This window comes from Pongo pygmaeus, chromosome 19, assembly GCF_028885625.2.
Source record: "Pongo pygmaeus isolate AG05252 chromosome 19, NHGRI_mPonPyg2-v2.0_pri, whole genome shotgun sequence".
Taxonomy (NCBI): Eukaryota; Metazoa; Chordata; class Mammalia; order Primates; family Hominidae; genus Pongo; species Pongo pygmaeus.
In genome coordinates this window covers 51,308,800-51,330,398 of record NC_072392.2, presented here as the reverse complement: position 1 = coordinate 51,330,398, position 21,599 = coordinate 51,308,800, and the positions used below count along the sequence as shown (strand labels likewise).

At 39.4% G+C, this 21,599-nt stretch overlaps 1 protein-coding gene and 1 long non-coding RNA gene across 11 annotated transcripts in view; one reads left to right on the top strand and one right to left on the bottom strand.

The window, feature by feature from the left end:
* Positions 1 to 17,600, top strand: part of SLFN11 (schlafen family member 11) — a 23,674-nt gene extending 6,074 nt beyond the window's left edge. For 4 of the 10 annotated variants that reach the window (XM_063655413.1, XM_054456826.2, XM_054456828.2 and 1 more), the window contains 4 exons: positions 4,342 to 5,447; positions 7,806 to 7,934; positions 14,106 to 14,829; positions 15,027 to 17,600. In XM_063655413.1, coding sequence (XP_063511483.1) covers positions 4,355 to 5,447; positions 7,806 to 7,934; positions 14,106 to 14,829; positions 15,027 to 15,810 — 2,730 coding nt within the window. In that variant the 5' untranslated portion in view covers positions 4,342 to 4,354 and the 3' untranslated portion in view covers positions 15,811 to 17,600. Of the gene's footprint in view, positions 1 to 10; positions 621 to 1,094; positions 1,212 to 4,341; positions 5,448 to 7,805; positions 7,935 to 14,105; positions 14,830 to 15,026 lie in introns of those variants that run through there. The other 6 variants (XM_054456825.2, XM_054456827.2, XM_054456831.2 and 3 more) reach the window with 6 other exon arrangements.
* On the bottom strand, positions 4,756 to 21,599 carry LOC134738625 (uncharacterized). The gene is made up of 3 exons (XR_010124496.1): positions 21,248 to 21,599; positions 14,709 to 14,769; positions 4,756 to 4,807 (listed from the first exon to the last, which is right to left on the bottom strand). It is a non-coding gene; the product is annotated as an uncharacterized LOC134738625 (long non-coding RNA).

Below are 21,599 nucleotides of genomic sequence, written 5' to 3'. Positions count from 1 at the left end.
CTTCTATTACACCATCTTATTCTGTCCTCCCATTTCCCTTTCTGTTCAGTTTCTATCTGAGGCTAGCCAATACCCTGTGATCTAGGGGAGATGGGTGGGAGGATGGAAGGAAAGGGGAAGTAAAACAAAAAAATAAGAACCACCCAGAAGCATACAGAAAATTGGGCACTACTAGACAAACTAGGTAAGCCTTCCTGGCAGAGAAGAAATGCACAGATGCTACCCACTGAGACCCCCACTTGCGGGTGGTTGTCCCTGCATGTCCACGTCAGAGTCACTGCTCCATCAGGGGTCCTGCAGGACTAGATCCTGGGGCATGGGGAGAAATGGGGACAGCTAATAAATGGAAACCATACAGCTAATAAATGGAAACCGTACAGCTAATAAATGGCAGAGCTGGGATTTGAACCTAGGAAAACTGAGTCTTAATCCTTGAACTCTGCTACCTCTGTCTACGTAGGTTTCCGTATACATAGCCTTCAGGACTGCTTTTGGTGGAAAGAGATAGCAGGTGGTACTAATTCACTGTGTTGGTGGGAACTCTGGTTACACTGAAAGATTTGGAAAAGTTATCCTGTAAACCGACTAGAATCAGGTGCTTTTGTTTCTGAAGTGCTTTTGTAAGTGTCCTGAGTTTCTTTTCTGAATTCTTAATTTCTTATTGACTTAGTTTAATTTTATTTAGGATTTCAAATTTATATGGGACAATATCTTTACCTTACAAAGAATGTGCAAGTGATGCTGATTATAATTCCTTTAATCCTAAGGAAAGAGCTTGGGATAGAGCTCCCTAAGCCTTTTTTGCCTGCAAAAGAATCTAAGCAGATGGTGGGGTTGCTGTTTAGATACAGTTGCCAATGAAAAACTATCATCTATTGGCTTTGACAGTAAAATTTATGGGGCAGAGAAAATATTTAACTCTGAAATCCCTATACATCGAAAGGGATATTTTACAAATAACTTGACAAAGATGTTTCAGTGGTCTTGGAATACAGAATGGAATTTTGAGAAATAGAAATTTGTAGGCAAGGGTCTAAACTAGGCAAGGTGGTAAGAATGTGGATGTGCCAGCCTTCTTTTTTTTTTTGAGACAGATTCTTACTTTGACACCCAGGCTGGAGTGCAGTGGCACGATCTTGGTTCACCACAATCTGGTCTTGAAGGCTCTGGTGATTCTCCCACCTCAGCCTCCTGAGTAGCGGGGACCACAGGTGAGCACCACCACACCTGCCTAATTTTTGTATTTTTTGAGGAGATGGGATTTCATCATGATGCCCAAACTCATCTCAAACTCCTAGGCTCAAGTGATCTGCCTGCCTCAGCTTCCCAAAGTGCTGGGATTATGGGCATGAGCCACCGAACCCGGCCCAGCCTTCACTTTTATCTAACAAATTTCTTGTAAATGTCTTCACACCTCAGTCATCTCATTCCTTCTGTCACCTGCAATAACATCCACCTTATCTGTTCAGAGTTACTAGCACCCACTGAGACTTGTAATTCCAAGCCTTTAGTATAGGATGGATTTTTGTAGGAAAGGAAAATAAGGCAGTGATAGTCTGCTTCTACATATTGTATATATCCTTGATGACTTCAAAATAGTTTATGAATTTACTGATTGTTTTAAATTTTATTTTATTTTAATAATTTTCCAATAATGATGCAAGGTATTTGTTGACTGTATTTAAAATTTTTATTTTTTAAAAAAATAATTTTCAAATAATGATGCAAAGTATTTGTTGATTGTACTGATTTTTACAATTTCATTTTAAATAATAATTTTCAAATAATGATATCAGTTATTTGTTGATTATATTGATCTTTTTGAACAATTCTTAATCTTGATTATTCATAATTTTTATTTCAAAGTTCACTCTCCTTCATTATTTCCCTTATTGAGACCTATAATCCATTCACCTTTTTACTTTGTTCCTATCAATGCGATCCCTGCCACCCTCATTCCCTGACCTGTTTGTCTTAGAATGCATAGTCCAGATTTCAGTTACTTCTGTGATAAAATCCTACCCTTCCCCCCGACTACCTTTTTAATTTGAAGGAGGATGGCTTTTAAAAATGTTGTAATAATTCAGAATTCCAGAAGTGCAAAGACAAGAAAACAACAAAAATTTATGTCCCACCCACCTCTGAGATGTATTTGGTACAGGTGCTTTTGCTTCTGAACTTACAGCATTGTATGTACAGTTAAAGGCTTCTTAATTCTCCAATCTTATTATTTTCCATCCTTATTTGTAACCTCTGTAAAAAATAAGTGCATCTTTATTCACTATGCTTTTCTCCTTTTACTAAACATAAACATATTTATTACAGTTTTTAAAATATTTTAATCTAAATGCGATTGTATTGTATATTATTTTTTGCAAGTCTGCTTTTTAAATTTATCATCATGCTTTGAGAGTTTATCTATATTTATACTTGAAGATATGATTTACTTATTTTATCTGCTGTATTAATCTTCCATTGTAAGTTGTTTGTTTCCCATGTCAAATATCTTTCTTGTTCTTTATAATGTCTGTTTCAAACTGTCTCCATTCTATTATTAAAATGTTTTTGTCAGCTGGGCATTGTGGCTCACGCCTATAATCCCTAGCACTTTGGGAGGCCAAGGCAGGAGGATTGCTTGAGCCCAGGAGTTTGAGACCAGCCTGGGCAACATGGGGAGACCCCATCTCTACAAAAAAAATTTTTTTTAAAGAATTAGCTGGGTATAGTGGCTGTGCGCTTGTAGTCCCAGCTACTCAGGAGGCTGAGGTGGGAGGATCGCTTGAGCCCCAGAGTCTGAGGCTGCAGTGAGCTGTGACTGCACTCTAGCCTGGATGACAGAGCGAGACCCCATCTCACACACACAAAATATTTTTGTCCTGTTTTTATACCAAGTGCTTCTGTCTCAGGGGGTGATTTTATTTCCTACCTCAAAGAGAAAAGTGAAGCTATCAGAAGGGGACTCTTTCAGCTTCCTCCCACCAAAGCGATAAGCCTACCTTCGCCCATGCCTGTTATCTCCATTTCTCCTCCTCCTGTCCTTCTTCTGCATCCGGGATCACATTCCTTCCTTACCTCTCTTTTCAGGGCTTTCACTGTCTCAATCATCCCAACTTCCTTCTACCTCTTTAAATTTTCACTGCCCTACTGGCTTCTTCCCATCTAAATATGTTCAGGCCTTTCCCATCTTAATAAAATTCTTTAACTTCTTGTTTTCCTCCAGCTACATTTCTTTTTACCTCTCCCCTTTATAGCTTCATATAGTGAACAAGTTGTGCGTATTTGGTGATACTATTTCCTTACCTCTCATTCATTCGTTGACTCATTGTGAAATGGACAATTAATACAGATTCCTTTACTAAACACCCGTGAACCAAAATATAGTGTTAAATACTTTTTGAGAATTATTCTCAATTAATCCTCATAATAACAGGCATATTAAGGTGGATGCACCATGTTTTATAGATAAGAAAACAGAGTTAGAAAGATTAAATATCTAGGTTAATGTTATAATACTTTTAATGACAAGTGGAATTCAAGCCATCTCCATGAACTCTGGTCTGTAAGACCTTAGCTTCTGGTTTATTGCCTCCTGGTGCCCACTGCCCAGATGTCTGAACAGCATTTTTCAAAGTCACCAATAACCTTAATTTTACTAAACCTAATAACACTTTCGAGTCATCACCTAGCTGTACCTGTCAGCAGTATTAGACACCTTGGCTCTGTCACGCCCCACCTTTGCAGCCTCAGTTTTTCATTATGCCATAGATCTGAGACCTCTGTGCAGGTGACTTTGTTCTGGGCTTCCTTAATACCATATACCCTTGGTTTTTCTCCTACCTCTGGTTTTTCACAGTCAGTCCTTTCTGAAGTCTCCTTTTCAGTGTTGTTTTCTTTTACTCAACCCCTAAAGTTGGTGTTCATGGGAACATCAACAACCTAAACTGAGATAGTCTCATGCCATTGTACACATGCACTTCATGCGCTCCACTGCTTCCATTCTTCAATGCTGATAACTTCACCTGGCCAATTCCAATGCATCCTTCAGGTCTTGATTAAATGTCACCTTTGCCTTGGAAATCTTGTTGAACCATCATCTCCAGATTAGTTTAGATACCCCTTTAGTGTATTTTTCCTCTCATAGCCCATATCATATATGATGTTAAATGCTAATTTCATTAGCACACTTCCTTGCCAGCCATTCTTCTCCTAAAGAGAAGGGATTGCTCCTGTCTTGCTTGCTAGTCTATTGCCTTCTCTCAGCACATATTAGACACAAAATAAATACCCTTTTAATAAATGAATCACATGCATGTAACAATTCATTTCTTCTAATTGTTTCAGCTGTGAGTTCAACATGGAGGCAAATCAGTGCCCCCTGGTGGTGGAACCATCTTACCCAGACCTGGTCATCAATGTAGGAGAAGTGACTCTTGGAGAAGAAAACAGAAAAAAGCTGCAGAAAATTCAGAGAGACCACGAGAAGGAGAGAGTTATGCAGGCTGCATGTGCTTTATTAAACTCAGGAGGAGGAGTGATTCAGATGGCCAAGAAGGTTGAGCATCCCGTGGAGATGGGACTGGATTTAGAACAATCTTTGAGAGAGCTTATTCAGTCTTCAGATCTGCAGGCTTTCTTTGAGACCAAGCAACAAGGAAGGCGTTTTTACATTTTTGTTAAATCTTGGAGCAGTGGCCCTTTCCCTGAAGATGGCTCTGTCAAGCCCCGCCTTTGCAGCCTCAGTTCTTCATTATACCGTAGATCTGAGACCTCTGTGCGTTCCATGGACTCAAGAGAGGCATTCTGTTTCCTGAAGGCCAAGAAAAGGAAGGCAAAAATCTTGGAAGAAGGACCTTTTCACAAAATTCACAAGGGCATACACCAAGAGCTCCCTAACTCGGATCCTGCTGACCCAAACTCGGATCCTGCTGACCCAAACTCGGATCCTGCTGACCCAATTTTCCAAAAAGACTATCTTGAATATGGTGAAATCCTGCCTTTTCCTGAGTCTCAATTAGTAGAGTTTAAACAGTTCTCTACAAAACACATCCAAGAATATGTAAAAAAGATAATTCCAGAATACGTCCCTGCATTTGCAAACACTGGAGGAGGCTATCTTTTTATTGGAGTGGATGATAAGAGTAGGAAAGTCCTGGGATGTGCAAAAGAAAATGTTGACCCTGACTCTTTGAGAAGGAAAATAGAAAAAGCAATATACAAACTACCTTGTGTTCATTTTTGCCAACCCCAACGCCCGATAACCTTCACACTCAAAATCGTGGATGTGTTAAAAAGGGGAGAGCTCTATGGCTATGCTTGCATGATCAGAGTAAAGCCATTCTGCTGCGCAGTGTTCTCAGAAGCTCCCAATTCATGGATAGTGGAGGACAAGTACGTCTGCAGCCTGACAACCGAGAAATGGGTAGGCATGATGACAGACACAGATCCAGGTAAGAGGGAAAAAGCTCCTCCCTCCCTGTCCTTTCTACATCCTTGGGACCTCCCATATTAAATTTTCCTTTGCTGCCTATGACTTTGAACATCTTACATCCACTGAACACTTTATTTTGAATCCCCAAGTATTCTACTTTTCATACATGAGAAAATTTTGTTGGGTGATTAGAAACCTAACTCACGTGTCTATAAGTGGCTGATTTTCTACATTAGTAACTGAACAGAAAATTATTTGAGAATGGCCACCCTTGCAATGGTGTACTGGAATGGCTCTTACTGGCTTTAGAATCAATTATTAAATTTTCAGGAATTTTTGAGCTAGTTGTTAAACATAGTTATTACTAAAAATTAGATTATATATTCTTGCACCTAAATAAATCATATCAGAAAGAAATGTAATAAATTCAAACTCACCACTTCCTAATTATTTGCTACATTTTACTATTATCTTTGCTTGAGAGATTATTTACATCTATTGTATCTGTGTGGTGGGAATACTATAAAATGGAGTGCTACTGTGCATCACTTTCCAACTCTGTATTTAGTGATAATCCATTAGGAGCTTGAAATTGTCCATGGCGGGAAGATTTATAACACAGAAACTGGCAGTTGGCTATGAACGAGGGATCTCTTCTCAACTAGATCTGTTTATTAAACCATCACCAGCATAGTACTGCTTTCTGGGGTTGCTTGCTTGGGCTGGGCTTGGTGGCTCATGTCTCTAATCCCAGCATTTTGGGAGGCTGAGGTGGGTGGATCACCTGAGCAGGAGTTCAAGACCAACATGGTGAAACCCCGTCTCTACTAAAAATAGAAAAATCAGTCAGACGTGGTGGTACGTGCCTGTGGTCTCAGCTACTTGGGAGGCTGAAGCAGGAGAATTGCTTGAACCTTGGAGGAGGAGGTTGCAGTGAGCCGAGATTGTGCCACTGCACTCCAGTCTGGGTGACAGAGTGAGACTCTGTCTCAAAAAAAAAGCCCTTTGCATTGAAGTTTGCTATCACCTTATAATAGTACCTTGCCTAAATTACGATGTGGTTTATCTCTTGATCCTTAAGAACATTGTTGATTTTGTAGCTCAGGAAAATTTGAAAGTGGCTCAGGGCCAAGCATGGTGGCTGACACCTATAATTCCAGCACTTTCGGAGGCTGTGGTGGGAGGATCACTTGAGCCCTGGAGTTTGAGGCTGCAGTGAGCCATTATTACAGCAATGCACCCCAGCATGGGTGAGAGTGAGACCCTGTCTCAAAAACAAAAGAAAAGAAAGTATTTCAGGGTGATGAGGGTCACGGGGGTAAGGGTGTATTCAAGGTTTGTCCTCGGTACCGTTTCATGTTGTCCTGTGTCTCTGTTTATCCTGTTGATATTTTGCCTTTTCTTCCACTCATCACCATGTACCCATTATGCTCTATGACAGCAGCTATAATCTGCTCTACCCCTTTGCTCCTAACAGTTTGAAATATTTCTTGCCTTGCATCACTACTAATTCCCAAACATGTTTCTATATTTACCCCATCATGCTATAATTTGGCGGGCTAGTGGGCTATCTCAGTGTCTCTAGAACAACTGAGAACACCCCAAGCCTGGAGAAACACAGAGAGAACATAAAAATTGGGACACAATCTTCTGAGTAAAGTGGATGTGTACTTGGAAAGGAGATGTTATAAAGCTGACTCCAATCTCCAAAGCACATGAAAAAGTTAATGCACTCTATAATGTCCTTTGATTTCACACAGTTTCTCATTTTAACTTCAGGAATAAGCATAGGTGTCAGAATGTCACCCAGGCTGGAGTGCAGTGGCGTGATCATAGTCCACTACAGCCTTGAACTCCTGGGCTCAAGTGATCCTCTCACTTCAGTCTCTTGAGTAGCTGAGACTACAGGCACGAGCTACTGTGCCCAAGCCCTAAGCTATTTTTTAAGTGTGAGTAATGGTAATTGCAAATCAGTGATGAGATGATATTGAACAGAGTTGAGAGCTAGGTTCAGGAGAGGTGGTGGCGGTTGGAGAGGGGATGTAAAATAAGATACATGCACAGACAGCAGTACTAAAAGAATGTGCTAGGTATCGTAACAGGTGTGCAAACAAAATGCTAACCAGATACAGAGAATGAAGAATTATATTGAATGGAGAAATACATTTAAACTTCCAAATAATGGCTTTTCAGGGTGGGTTTTGGCAACCTTGATATGCAATAAAGGCACTTATCTAGACAGAGTGAGAGGAGAGTTATTTTGATATTATCTCTCAAGTCACACTATTTAAAAAGTCACACATTCCACCTACTGATAGAGCCCCTTTCAGTATGAAGAGATTAACATGTCAGAATAACATGAATTTTCTTTCTTAAGATCTTCTACAGTTGTCTAAAGATTTTGAATGTCAGCTGAGTCTATCTAGTGGGCCTCCCCTTAGCAGACCAGTGTACTCCAAGAAAGGCCTGGAACATAAAAAGGAACTCCAGCAACTTTTATTTTCAGGTAATTATGGTTTGTCTTCTCAACACCAGGAAGTTTCTATATTAGGATAAAAGGAGATTAAACTGTTGTATTTGTTTTGTAAAATCCTGAAAGTGCTCTGCAAACCCATTTGTAAGACGTGATGATGTTACAATCCTATTGGTGATAAGTGATTTAGAAATGAACACTCACTGACCCCACTGGCTAAGGCAGGACCACACGTAGAATCCAGGAACATTATTTCCCTTAAAGACTATTTGTTCTTGTAGTTCCCAAATCTGGCTGATCATCAGTGTTTCTGGTCATTTTTAAAAGGACACATATCTGAGTCCCTACTCCACTCATAACAAACTGCAATACATGGGGAGAGTGGCTTGCAATACACACTTTTCTCAAACCACCCTCATGATTTTATGCTCATCTAGATTGGAAATCTTTTATCTAGTCAAACTAGTCATACACTGCACCAGAGAGCAGCCAAAAACTGCCTACCCTTGCCAGATTTTCCAGGGGAGTGGTGGTTGTAAATATGAGAAAGGAATATAAATCTAGGTCAAGATGGAAAATAAAACATTTAAAATGGAGATGGATTATGCATTTCTTCCCATGTTTTGGGTTTAGGACAATCATGCAGCAGCACAAACATAATAATTCAGGACCAAGGTCAACGCCTTTTCTCTGGTTTTATCCCTTGCTCCCAAGATAGGCTTTGTTTAGGAATCCATTGCTGTCTTCTTTGTAGAATCCCAGAGAGGGAAAACCACTTGCTTAAATCTGTGCAGTAAGTCAGTGGCTTATCTGGCACTATAATTGATACATAAATGTCCTATATATGTGTAAATATCTGTCAAGGATCATTAAATTAATAGATAATGACTGCCCCCATTACAATTTCATTTTTTCCTTTATCCGAGGTCCTTGCATTCATTTACATATCAAATTTATATTTTAGAAACTGTCCACAATAAACAATGTAAAATCTAAGAGTAAACCTATTAAGTGCTGCTAATCATTTTTTAAGCTCAACAAGATCCATTTTAGTAGAGCTTATTACCGTGGAATAAATTTTAACTGAGACAAAATAATGGGCTATATGCCCATAAAGGAACAGCCTATTATTCTGGTATTAAAAAAATCAATTTTCTAAAACTTCTACCAAATTTTTGAAGAATAGGCATTTTTTACACTATTTACATTGTTCTAGATTCATAGAAAAATAACAACAATTCCCAAGTCATTTTTTTTTGAGACAGGGTCTTACTCTGTCACCCAGTTTGGAGTGCAGTGGTATGATCATAGCTCACTGCAGCCTTGAACTCCTGGGCTCCAGTGATCCTCTCACCTCAGTCTCCTGAGAAGCTAAGACTATAGGCATGAGCTACTGTGCCCAGCCCTAAGCTATTTTTTAAGTGTGAATAACAGTAATTGTAAAATTTGTTAAAGATAGGATAAAAGAAAAAGGAAAACTCAGACTAATCTTACTTATTAATGAGGATGCAAAGACAGAATTCCAGATATGCAAGGATGTATCAACATTTACAGAGTTAATGTAATTCATCATTTCTATGTATCTATGCAGATAAATTATATATTTGTCTTCTAATACATCAAAAAGGCATTTGAAAAAGCTCAATACATGCTTTTTTTTTAAAGGTCCTCAATAAAATGTAACCTATAAATAGTTCTTTAACATTATATATATATTTACATATATATATGTCCACCAAGAACATCGCATTAATTGGGAGAGATTATAGGCATTCTATTAAATTTAGGAACAAAACAACCATGTGCATATAACAAGTACAATGTAATATTAATTGGCCAATACAGTTAGATAAGAGAAAGAAATTAGAGGGATTAAAATGGAAGAAGATAGGACTATATATCTGGAGAATTCATGAGAATCAAATGAAAAGCTACTGTAAACAGTAAAAGAATTCAGAATGAATACAAATACTTATATTAGTATTATAAGAAGCAACTGTAAAAATTAATATGAAGAATTCATTATCTTTAATATAACATACAATGAAAGAAAACACCCAATTTTCAATAGCAACAAAAAGCTAAAATATCTGCAATAAACCTATCTAAAGCAAAAGTTAAAATAATATTGAAGGACACAGAAGCATAACTGAATCAGGGAATGTTATGTACTTTGAAGGAAGAATCAACAAAGTTGTCAATTCTGAGGTTATTTTATGTAACAGTTTTAAAAAGAGATTATTTAAATCTAAACATAAAAACTAAATGAGCAAGAACAGCTGGAAAATTAAAACCTGAAAAACAAGAGAGGCTATCTATAAATAATATATATTATTTATAGATACATAAATATATAAATATATAATATAATTGTATAACTATAATATATGATATATAAATATATTATACATCATATATAAATATATATTTATTATTTTATTATTTATTTTTAAAATTTTATTTTATTATTTCATATTTATATATTATATATTTATATATATTTAAATATATATTATATATTTAAAAATAATGAAAAGAGTTGTATTGTCATATAATTAGACCAAAGTTATGGAATGTATGATCTGGAAATACACAGAAACACAAATTAAAATTTAGTTTTTCATGAAACTGGCCTTGCAAGTAAGTAGAGAAAAATAGACATGTTCATAAATATATAGGGTAACTTGGTGGCAATTAACTGTTTAAAAGATGAATTCATACTTTACTTCATATATTAACATAAACTCCAAATGGATCACGAATTTAAAACAAAAAGCCAGAAAAGTTCTAGAAGAAAACATAGGCAAACATCTTTATAATTTTTGTGTTAGACTTAAAAAAATCAAGATTCAAAATCTGTGAACCATAAAAGTAAAGACTGATATATATATGACTGCATACAAATAATAAGTATTGTGCATGACTAAAGCCACTAAGAACAAAGTCAAATGACCATGACCAAGTAGAAAAAATATTTGCAACCCATATCACCACCAAAGGGCCAGTGTCTCTAATATATAAAGAGCTTCCAGAAGTTGATAAGGACACAGACACACACACACACACACACACACATACACACACACACACACACATACACACACACACGCACAGAAAAATCAACAAAGATAGTCCAGAGAAAATAAAATTCATACAGCTCTGAAACATTTGAAAAGATGCTAAATATTAATCAAAATAAGAGACATGTAAATTAAAAGGAGATATTATTTCTGTCTACTGGATTGTTAAAAAATGAAAAAACCTGACATTATCTCTTATTTGCTAGATTGTGGGGAAACACACCTTCTTGTACATTGCTAGTGGGAGTCCATATTTGTACAACTCCATTGGAAGACAATTTGGCAATATATTAAAATATTGGAATCACATATGTATTTAACCTTTGGGATTTTATTATATATATATGTGTGTGTGTGTGTGTATGTGTGTGTGTGTATGCTACGTATGCTTACATACATACCAAACGTACAAGGTTACTCACCGTAGTATTAACATAATAGCAAGAGATTGGGGGGAAAACTCAAGGGCACATCAATATGGACTGGTCAAACAAGATATGGTACATCCATAAAATACTGTGTTAGACAGCTGTAAGAAAAGAACAAGGAATTGTGCATTGATACGGAAAGATCTCCATCATACATTGCTAAGTGAAGAAAAGTAGTTGCTGAATGGTTTGCTACCTGTTGGGAAAGAAAGGGCAGAATATTTGTTTGTATTTGCATAAAGCAATTTCAGAAGAATAGGCAAGAAACTTAAAAGTATCTGTGATAAGGGAGAAGGGTGAGATTGGGAAGGCAGGAAATTAAGAAAATGGGAATAGGAGTGTTTGGGTATTTGGTATAGGAATATATTAACTAAAGTTATTTTTTTAAAAGACAATTTTCATTTCTGGAACTCTGTTATTGTTATTAGATTTTGAACATTAATGGTGGTAAACAAACTATGTTTATAGTTTTACAATTAGAATCCAGATATTAAGAATAAAGATGTTCTTAGCACACTAATTATTAGCATTGATTGACAATAATTTGGCTTCAGATTCAATGCTGTCAGTGCTTCTCTTGGGAGAAATGCAATGATTGTCTCAAATAGAAATTTTGTCTGTAACTGGAGTTACTGGCACTAAAGATAATCAGAGCCTGGTGTAGTAGGTCAGAATCAGCCAGCCCCAGTGTTCTTCCTCTTGGTGTCCTAAACCTTTAGGATCCCTCACCTGATTGATTTCTTATGGTTTGAGAACAACTGCCCTGGACCCTTCAATGCTGTTTCTAAAGATTCCCTAGATCCATGGTGAAATTAGTTCCCAGAATGGATATGAGGTGGGAGCTCCGAGGACAGAAGGATGAATATGGGAGTTCTGGGGAGGATGAGGAGTTTATCAAGTGATCAAGGTGGAAGTCTTCAGAGTTTCAGAGCCCACCTGTGCAAAGGCACAGAGTCCTCAAATCACATGGGGAGTGGTGACTACTCTGGTGCACCTGGAATGGTGGCATTAATTGAACATCTAGTCTGGTCCCTATCATTACTGTTATGTGGAATATCAAAGAAATGAAAGAGACACTTCTTATTTTCCTATAATTTCCTTCAGAAGCATGTTCCATTATACAATTAAAGAAAAAGAAGACCTTTGCAATGATGAGGTAAATAAACATCAAGTGTTTTAGTGACTTTTACCATTTATCAGGCAGGAGTAGTCTGTGACTTGCAGGGCAGGGCAAAAACAGTAGAGGATATGATGTCCAAGAGACTTGGGTTCAGACTCTGGCCCTGCCATTTCCTAGTGGTGTGATGTTGGGCAAATCACTTGATCTCTTTTATTTTTTATTTTTTGAGACAGTATCTTGCTCTGTCGCCCAGGATGGAGTGCGGTGGTGCAGTCATAGCTCACTGCAGCCTTAAATTCCCTGGCTCAAGCAATCCTCCCACCTCAGCCTCCTGAGTAAGCTGGAACTACAGGCCCATAGCACTGCACGCAGCTCTCACTTGACCTCTTTTGAGTCCTTATCTACTCATATGAAGATGGGAATAAATATGTCTTCCTTGGAAAATTTGTGAAGACCAGAGATATGTGCATATTCCCTGGTACAATCAACAAATGATGTGTTTTCTTATTTTACATTTCTTTGGTTTCCAAAGCTTCATTTTAAACATATCCTCAATTATCTTATTTTATCCATTCTAAGATGTGTGTTTCCCCCTATATTTTAATATCTCTAAAATCTGGATGTGTCTCATAATAGATGCCATCTCCTACTCACTGTCATCCAGGTTGCCGGCATAATCAAGTTGTGTGAGCACCTCGTACGAATGAGAAAGCTCCAGCAACAATGAACAAGAAACAATTACCAATAAAATCTGGGTAATTTCATTTGAAATTACCACTACAAATCTTGATTTGGGTTTGTACTCTAACACTACCACAACAGGACAACAATTATCTTTCCCCCCGTCCCACTTTGGAACCCATGATCATCGAAATAAGTTCATAATCCTCCAATGCAAGTATATTCTCATGTCACATAATTATTTCTTGTTTGCCTGTGACAAAGGGAAGACTTTTGTGATAGTGGGGAGCCATACGTTGATCTTTAAGTGATGCAAGAATTCTGCTTCAGGAGAGATAGCTTTAAGGATCTTCCAGTCCAGGACTGCAGGAAATTCACTGCCAATAAAGGCTTTAATATGACTCCCTCTCCTCTGCAAATAATGAAGTTAATGACTACCTTCTTCCTGTGGCGGTGGAGGAGGTGGGGGGGGGTTCTGCTACTCCCAGCAATGGGGCATTTTGAGATTCAGGTACTTTGAAAGTAGAAAGGGGAGGAAGAGAACCAACATTTCTCAAGCAGCTACAATGAGCCAAACATTTTATGTTATTTCATTTATTCCTCCTCATAGGAAATGTGCTATTCTTAGTTTTGTTTTACAGATGAGACAGCAAAGTCGTAGGCTAAGGAATTTCCCAAGGTTCTAAGTTTTAAAAAACACATGGGTTTAGATGAAGTATACCAGATATTCCAAGGGTTCTTTTCCTTTATAACTATAATACAATAATATTTATAAAATAGTATTTGAAACTTCTATAAGTAATCATTTAGTTAATCAATTAGTTAATTATAATTAGTCATCTTAATCAATAGGGTTATTTCTCTTCCCCTAATTTATCATTCTTTTCACATACAGTCCCACCAGGATATTTGCGATATACTCCAGAGTCACTCTGGAGGGACCTGACCTCAGAGCACGAAGGACTAGGGGAGTTAATAAATAAGCAAATGCGACCTTTCTTTCGGGGAATTTTGATCTTCTCTAGAAGCTGGGCTGTGGACCTGAACTTGCAGGAGAAGCCAGGAGTCATCTGTGATGCTCTGCTGATAGCACAGAACAGCACCCCCATTCTCTACACCATTCTCAGGGAGCAGGATGCAGAGGGCCAAGACTACTGCACTCGCACCGCCTTTACTTTGAAGCAGAAGCTAGTGAACATGGGGGGCTACACCGGGAAGGTGTGTGTGAAGGCCAAGGTCCTCTGCCTGAGACCTGAGAGCAGCGCAGAGGCCTTGGAGGCTTCAGTGTCTCCGATGGATTACCCGGCGTCCTATAGCCTTGCAGGCACCGAGCACATGGAAGCCCTGCTGCAGTCCCTTGTGATTGTCTTGCTCGGCTTCAGGTCTCTCTTGAGTGACCAGCTCGGCTGTGAGGTTTTAAATCTGCTCACAGCCAAGCAGTATGAGATACTCTCCAGAAGCCTCCGCAAGAACAGAGAATTGTTTGTCCACGGCTTACCTGGCTCAGGGAAGACCATCATCGCCATAAATATCATGGAGAAGATCAGGAATGTGTTTCACTGTGAGGAAAAGAGAATTCTTTACGTTTGTGAAAACCAGCCTCTGAGGAACTTTATCAGGTAAGCAGCTGGATCTTACGTCTTTAAGTATTATTTAATCTGGGTTTAATTTTTTCTGCTAAGTCACCGTCTTTCTTGAGAATTGAGTGGTAAAATGATCTGTGGTGATGTACTGTGCTCGGAGGAACATGATACAATCATTTTCTCCCCTTGTTTTTTTTAGATAAAACCTGAGTGTGTTCTTTTAATTTTTACAGTCATAAAAATATCTGCCAAGCAGAGACTCGGAAAACTTTCCTAAGAGAAAACTTTGAACACATTCAACACATCGTCATTGACGAAGCTCAGAATTTCCGTACTGAAGATGGGGACTGGTATGGGAAGGCAAAAACCATCACTCGGAGAGCAAAGGATGGCCCAGGAATTCTCTGGATCTTTCTGGACTACTTTCAGACCAGCCACTTGGATTGCAGTGGCCTCCCCCCTCTCTCAGACCAGTATTCAATAGAAGAGCTCACCAGAATAGTTCGCAATGCAGATCCAATAGCCAAGTACTTACAAAAAGAAATGCAAGTAGTTAGAAATAATCCTTCATTTAACATCCCCACTGGGTGCCTCGAGGTACTTCTTGAAGCCGAATGGTCCCAGGGTGTTCAGGGAACCTTACAAATTAAGAAACACTTGACTGTGGAGCAAATAATGACCTATGTGGCAGACACCTGCAGGCGCTTCTTTGAAAGGGGCTATTCTCCAAAGGATGTTGCTGTGCTTGTCAGCACTGCAAAAGAAGTGGAGCACTATAAGTATGAGCTCTTGAAAGCAATGAGGAAGAAAAGGGTTGTGCAGCTCAGTGATGCATGTGATATGTTGGGTGATCACATTGTGTTGGACAGTGTCCGGCGATTCTCAGGCCTGGAAAGGAACATAGTGTTTGGGATCCATCCAAGGACAGCTGACCCAGCTATCTTACCCAATATTCTGATCTGTCTGGCTTCCAGGGCAAAACAACACCTGTATATTTTTCCGTGGGGTGGCCATTAGGAAGAACTCCAAATCAAAATGCTATGTAAATGTCTATGGGTGACAGTCTGCTGATGGTAGAAACCTTTCTTTTTAGTTCACAAGTCAGTTAGAGATTTGGACGGAGCTGACACAAAGAGTTTGGAGCTCCCGCATTTCTGGCTCTCCTTTCAGGGGTTCCTCCCCCAACTCTTTTCAGCAGCGGTTGTTGCCCGCCATTCTGACTCCTGACTCTTCCAACCGGAAAGATGGTGGTTTTCTAAAGGAACTTTAGCTGTCCTGCACAATGCACATCTGTGTCTTGCATTTTGGGTAAAAGCCATAAAAATAAGAAACTCAGCCTGTGGCCTTTCTTTCTTCCAAGGCTGGGCTTATTTTTTTAAGTGACTTCATGTAGTTTGTTGCTTTTAAAAATTTGTCCAGAATCGTTTCTGCAGAAGCATGGTCTGTTAGGAGCTTACTGGCCATAGCAGAAGCAATTGTTCCCTGAATTCTTGACATTTATCTTTGCTGTATCCATTTAGGGCTTGGGAGAGTCCCAAGATAATTCAGTCACTGTCAGATTAATAATTTTGTCAGAACAAAGAATACCGTTATGATTATTTAATCCTTTAAAATTGTGATCTCCAGAGCTTGTTCTCAGAATGGCCCAGATCAAGCCTTAATTGTGATAGTGAATATTAATGGTCACTTTAAGGAGAAATTATAGGCCAAGATGAAATGAACATAAACCTGTTTGCCCTGGCTTTCAGTGGAAGATGACATTAGAGACCAAAATCTGGTTGTGAAGGTGTGTATCAGCCCTAAGGTGAACCAAACTTGGGAAAGATTGTCTTTAAAAATCAATGAGTTTATGTTTTAACTTCTCAGCTTAGTGCTATGCATTGCTCTATAACACACCTAGTTAAGTTTTATGTTATTCTTGAACTGTGATTTTTTTTCTATTTACTTTCATGGTTTGATGGGCCATTGTTATGGACTGAATGTTTGTGTCCCACCCTTCACCCCCAAATTCCCGGGTTGAAGCCCCAACCTGCAGTGTGGAGCTGGGGCTGCTAAGGAAGTAATTAAGGTTACATGAAGTCATGGTGGGGCTCTGGTCTGCTAAGGTTGGTGTTCTTATAGGGAGAGACCCCAGAGAGCTTGTTCCCTCCCTTTCTGTGCATGCAAACAAGAGGGCATGGGAGCACGCAGAGAGATGGCAGCCACCTACAAGCCAAGAGGAGAAGCCTCACAATGAAACTCTCGCTGCTGGCGAGAGTCTTGGACTCTGTCTTGGACTTCCAGCCTCCAGACTGTGAGAAACAAATTTCTGTTGTTTCAGCTGCTCAGTCTCTGGTGTTTTGTTATTGCAGCCTGAGAACACAGCTGTATGATTATTTGTCAAACAGAAAACACTGATACTTAACAATGCTAATGCAATTATTTATTTGCTTTTCAGTCTCTACAAAACATTCTAAAACACTAATCTAAATACTAACAATAAAATATTTGCATAACTAATGGAAACTAAGAAATCATATGCCCAATATTTCACTTATTAGTAATCTTACTCTGCTGATTTCCCCCGAGACTGTGATTTTTGAACTTCCCTGCCTTTCTCTTGTCTTTCTGTGTTTATTCATGGAATTCCAGTTATCTAGGCTTGAAATTGCAGGCTGTCCTAACTTAAGCAAAATCTGATAGATCAGCAAAATGAGATAAATGTTTCTTTTTTCTTTCTGACTGCATTAAATCAGATACAACTCAGCATTAAAAAGCTATCTTTGTAAATGTTGTTACTAATAAATTAGTCTTATAAGATCCCTGGACTTTGGAGTTGTTGCAATGTCTTTGAGAGTAATTCTTTAAAAGTCTAATTTTGACTGGTTGTATCTCTTTATGATTTATTGCCCCACTAACAATATTTGAAACAATATAATATTTTAAAATGTATAAATAATTATGAATTTTTGTTTAGACCAAAGAGGATTACTGATATTTGTTTCCGTATGAATGGCAAAAGGTTTAGCTTACAGATCTACTGCATTTCTGTTTTAAATAAAAAGTTGAGAGTTTGTGTCTCATTAAACTGAAAAAAATGGTCTTGTAAAATAAATGCTTAAATGGGGGAAAAGGAGAAGACTGAGGCCAGTGACTCTGTGAGAGCCAGTAAAAGATTAAGCAACATTAACTTTCAATTTTTTTTTAAGAGACAAGATCTCACTATGTTGCCCATGTTGGAATGCAGTAGTGCAATCATAGCTTACTATAGCCTCGAACTCCTGGGCTCAAGTGATCCTCCTGCCTCAGCCTCCCAAATTGCTGGGATTATAGGCGTGAGCCAGTGCACTAGGCTCAATTGGGTTTGGATGGGTTCCTGCCCATCTCTGCAATCTGCCTCTAGACATCTGGGACCTACTTCACTAAAGATCTGAAAATCTACCCAGCCATTATAAAATGAAACAAAATGTTTTTATATTTTAAATTAACTTTTTATTTTAGAGTAGTTATAGAATTACAGAAAAAGTTACAAAGATAGTACAGAAAGTTCCTGTGTCCCCTTCATTTAGTTTCCTCTTTATTTTATTTTATTTTGACAAGGTCTTGCTCTCTTACCCAGGCTGGAGTACAGTTGGGTGATCACAGCTCACTGCAGCCTTTAACTCCTGGACTCCAGTGATCCTCTCATCCCAACTAGCTGAGAAGCTGGAACTGTAGGTGCATGCCACTACACCTGGCTAGTTTTTAAAAATTTTTTTGTAGAGGACGGGGTCTTATTATGTTGCCCAGGCTGGTCTCAAACTCCCAGGCTCAAGCATTCCTCCTGCGTGGGCTTCCTACAGTGCTGGGATTACAAGTGTGAGCCATTGCAGTGGCTATTTCCCTCTTTTATTACTGTATTGTTGTGATTCACTCATCACAACTATGGAACCAACCTTACTTAGTACATGACTATTAACTAAACCCCACATTTTATTTGGATTCTCCAGTTTTTTTGTTTTGTTTTTTTTTTTTTGAGACGGAGTCTTGCTCTGTCGCCCTGGCTGGAGTGCAGTGGCGCGATCTCGGCTCACTGCAAGCTCTGCCTCCTGGGTTCACACCATTCTCCTGCCTCAGCCTCCCGAGTAGCTGGGACTACAGGCGCCCGCCACCACGCCTGGCTAATTTTTTGTATATTTTTAGTACAGACCGGGTTTCACCGTGTTAGCCAGGATGGTCTCGATCTCCTGACCTTGTGATCCGCCCTCCTCGGCCTCCCAAAGTGCTGGGATTACAGGCATGAACCAGTGTGCCTGGCCTGGATTCTCTAGTTTTTCTCTAATATCTTTGTCTACTCCAGGATCCCATCCAGGACACCATACTACATTTAGTGGTCATGTTTCCTTACCCTCCTCTGACCTGTAATGCTTTATTTTTGGTGACCTGGACAGTTCTGAGGAGTACTGGTCAGGTATCTACAAATAAAGTGTACTTCAGTTTGGATTTGTCTGATTTTTTACTCAGACTGGGGTTATAGGTTTTCAAGAGGAAGACCACAGGAATGAAGAGTTATTCCCATCACATCACATCAAGGGTATATGCTATCAACATGCTTTATCACTCATGATATCAACCTTGAGCAGCTGACAGAGGAAGTGTTTGCCAGGTTTCTCTACAGTGAAGTTACTTTTCCTTCCTCCCATGTTGCTAAGTGCAGCTCACACTCAAAGAGTGAGGACTGAAGCTCCACTTTCTTGAGGGGGCCAATATCTACATATCCTACAAAATAATTTATCTACAGAAATTATTTGGAATTCTTCCTTTACTTGTAAGAATGGACTTATAGATATTTATTTAATACTTTGTGTTATATTCCAATGCTACATTATTTATTTAGTTGCTCAGATTGTTTTAGTATTAGGCATATACAGGATATCTGGCAAAAGCCACAACAGATAGAGTGTGGTAGCTCACGCTTGTAATCCCAGCACTTTGGGAGGCTGAGGTGGGCAGATCACTTGAGGCTAGGAGTTTGAGACCAACCTGGCCAATATAGTGAAACCCCACCTTTACTAAAAATTCAAAAAAAATTCAGCCGGGCATGGTGGCACAAGCCTGTAGTCCCAGCTACTCAGGAGGCTGAAGCATGAGAAAGGCTTGGACCTGGGAGGCGAAGGTTGCGGTGAGCCGAGATTGCACAACTGCACTCCAGCCTGGGTGATAAAGCAAGACACTGTCTCAAAAAAAAAAAAAAAAAAAAAATCCACAACAGTCAACATCAACAAATTAAACAAATAAATAGCAATGGGGATCCAGATCTTGGTTTCTAATACCCTTAAGTATACAATACATTATTATTCTCTATAGTCACCATGCTGTACAATTGATCTCCAGAACTTATTCATCCTAACTGAAACCTTGTATCTTTTGACCAACATCTCCCCGTTCCCTGACCTCTCTCCCCCAGCGGGCCCCTGGCATTCTTCTACTCTCTGCTTCCGTGAGTTCAACTATTTTAGATTCCACATATAACTGGAATCATGCAGTATTTGTCCTTCTGTGCCTGGCTTATTTCACTTAGCTTAATGTCCTCCAAGTTCATCCATGTTGTTGCAAATGACAGGATTTTCTTCTTTTCTAAGGTTGAAGAGTATTTCATTTTGTGTGGTGTGTGTTTGAGAGTGTGTGTGTGTGTGTGTGTATGTAACACATTTTCTGTATCCGTTCATGCATCGATGGACAGTTCAATTCCATATCTTGGTAATTGTTAATAATACTACAATGAACATGGGAGTAGATACCTCTTTGACATACTGATTTCATATCTTTTAGATATATACCCAGAAAAAGGTGCTTGCAATTGAAATTTAACGTAAAACAAGATATATACCCAGAAATGGGATTGCTGGATCATATGGTAGTTATTTTATAACCATGGTTGCTGCTTCCGGAGAACATGATTACTTCCTTGCCTACCTATCCTGCCTCACTAGCAGTATGCATTGGCTTTTCTTTTCTTTTCTTTTCTTTCTTTTTTTTTTGAGACAGGGTCTTACCCTTTTGCCCAGGCTGGAGTGCAGTCACTACAGCCTGGAAACTCTGGGCTCAAGGGATCCTCCCACCTCAGCCTTTTGAGTAGTTAGGACTACAGGCGCTGGCCACCAAGCCTGGCTAATTTTGTTTCTTTTTGTAGAGAGGCGGTCTCCCTTTGTTGCCCAAGCTGGTCTCAAACTCCTGGGATCATGTGATCTTCTCACCTCAGGCTCCTCAGTAGCTGGTACTACAGGCGTGCTCACCATATTTGGCTAAATTTTTTTTTTTTTTTTTTTTTTTTTTGTAGCTACGGGGTCCCTCAGAATTGTCCACGCTCGTCTTGAACTCCCCTCAAGCGATCCTCTCACCTTGGCCTCCCAAAGTGCTGGCATTACAGGCGTGAGCCACTCCACCCATAGTGGCTTTTGATACCCTCAGAAAACAGCTAATTATGTGCGCCTACCGGGTTATTCCGTGTGTACCATCAGGGTAACATTTTCAGCCGTCCTATTTCTCTGGCAAAACCTTTTGGGCCCTCGGTGACTTTTTGCTGAATGGGTGACCCTCTCCCAGTGCAGGGCCATAAGAATCACTGGAGAGCTGAGGGTCTGGGGAGGCGCAGAGAGAAGGCTGAAGGCGGTCTCGCTTTCCTGCACCAGGAAAGGGGACGAGGAGCGCTGCACTCTCCCAGCCCTGGAGAGGACAAGAAAACGCTGCCACGGCGGAGACAGACGCCTACAGCTCGGGCTTTAAATCCAGCGCGGGTGTCGGGCAGCGTTGAGGCTCGATCTTCCGCCCTGCCCCTTAGACAGAGA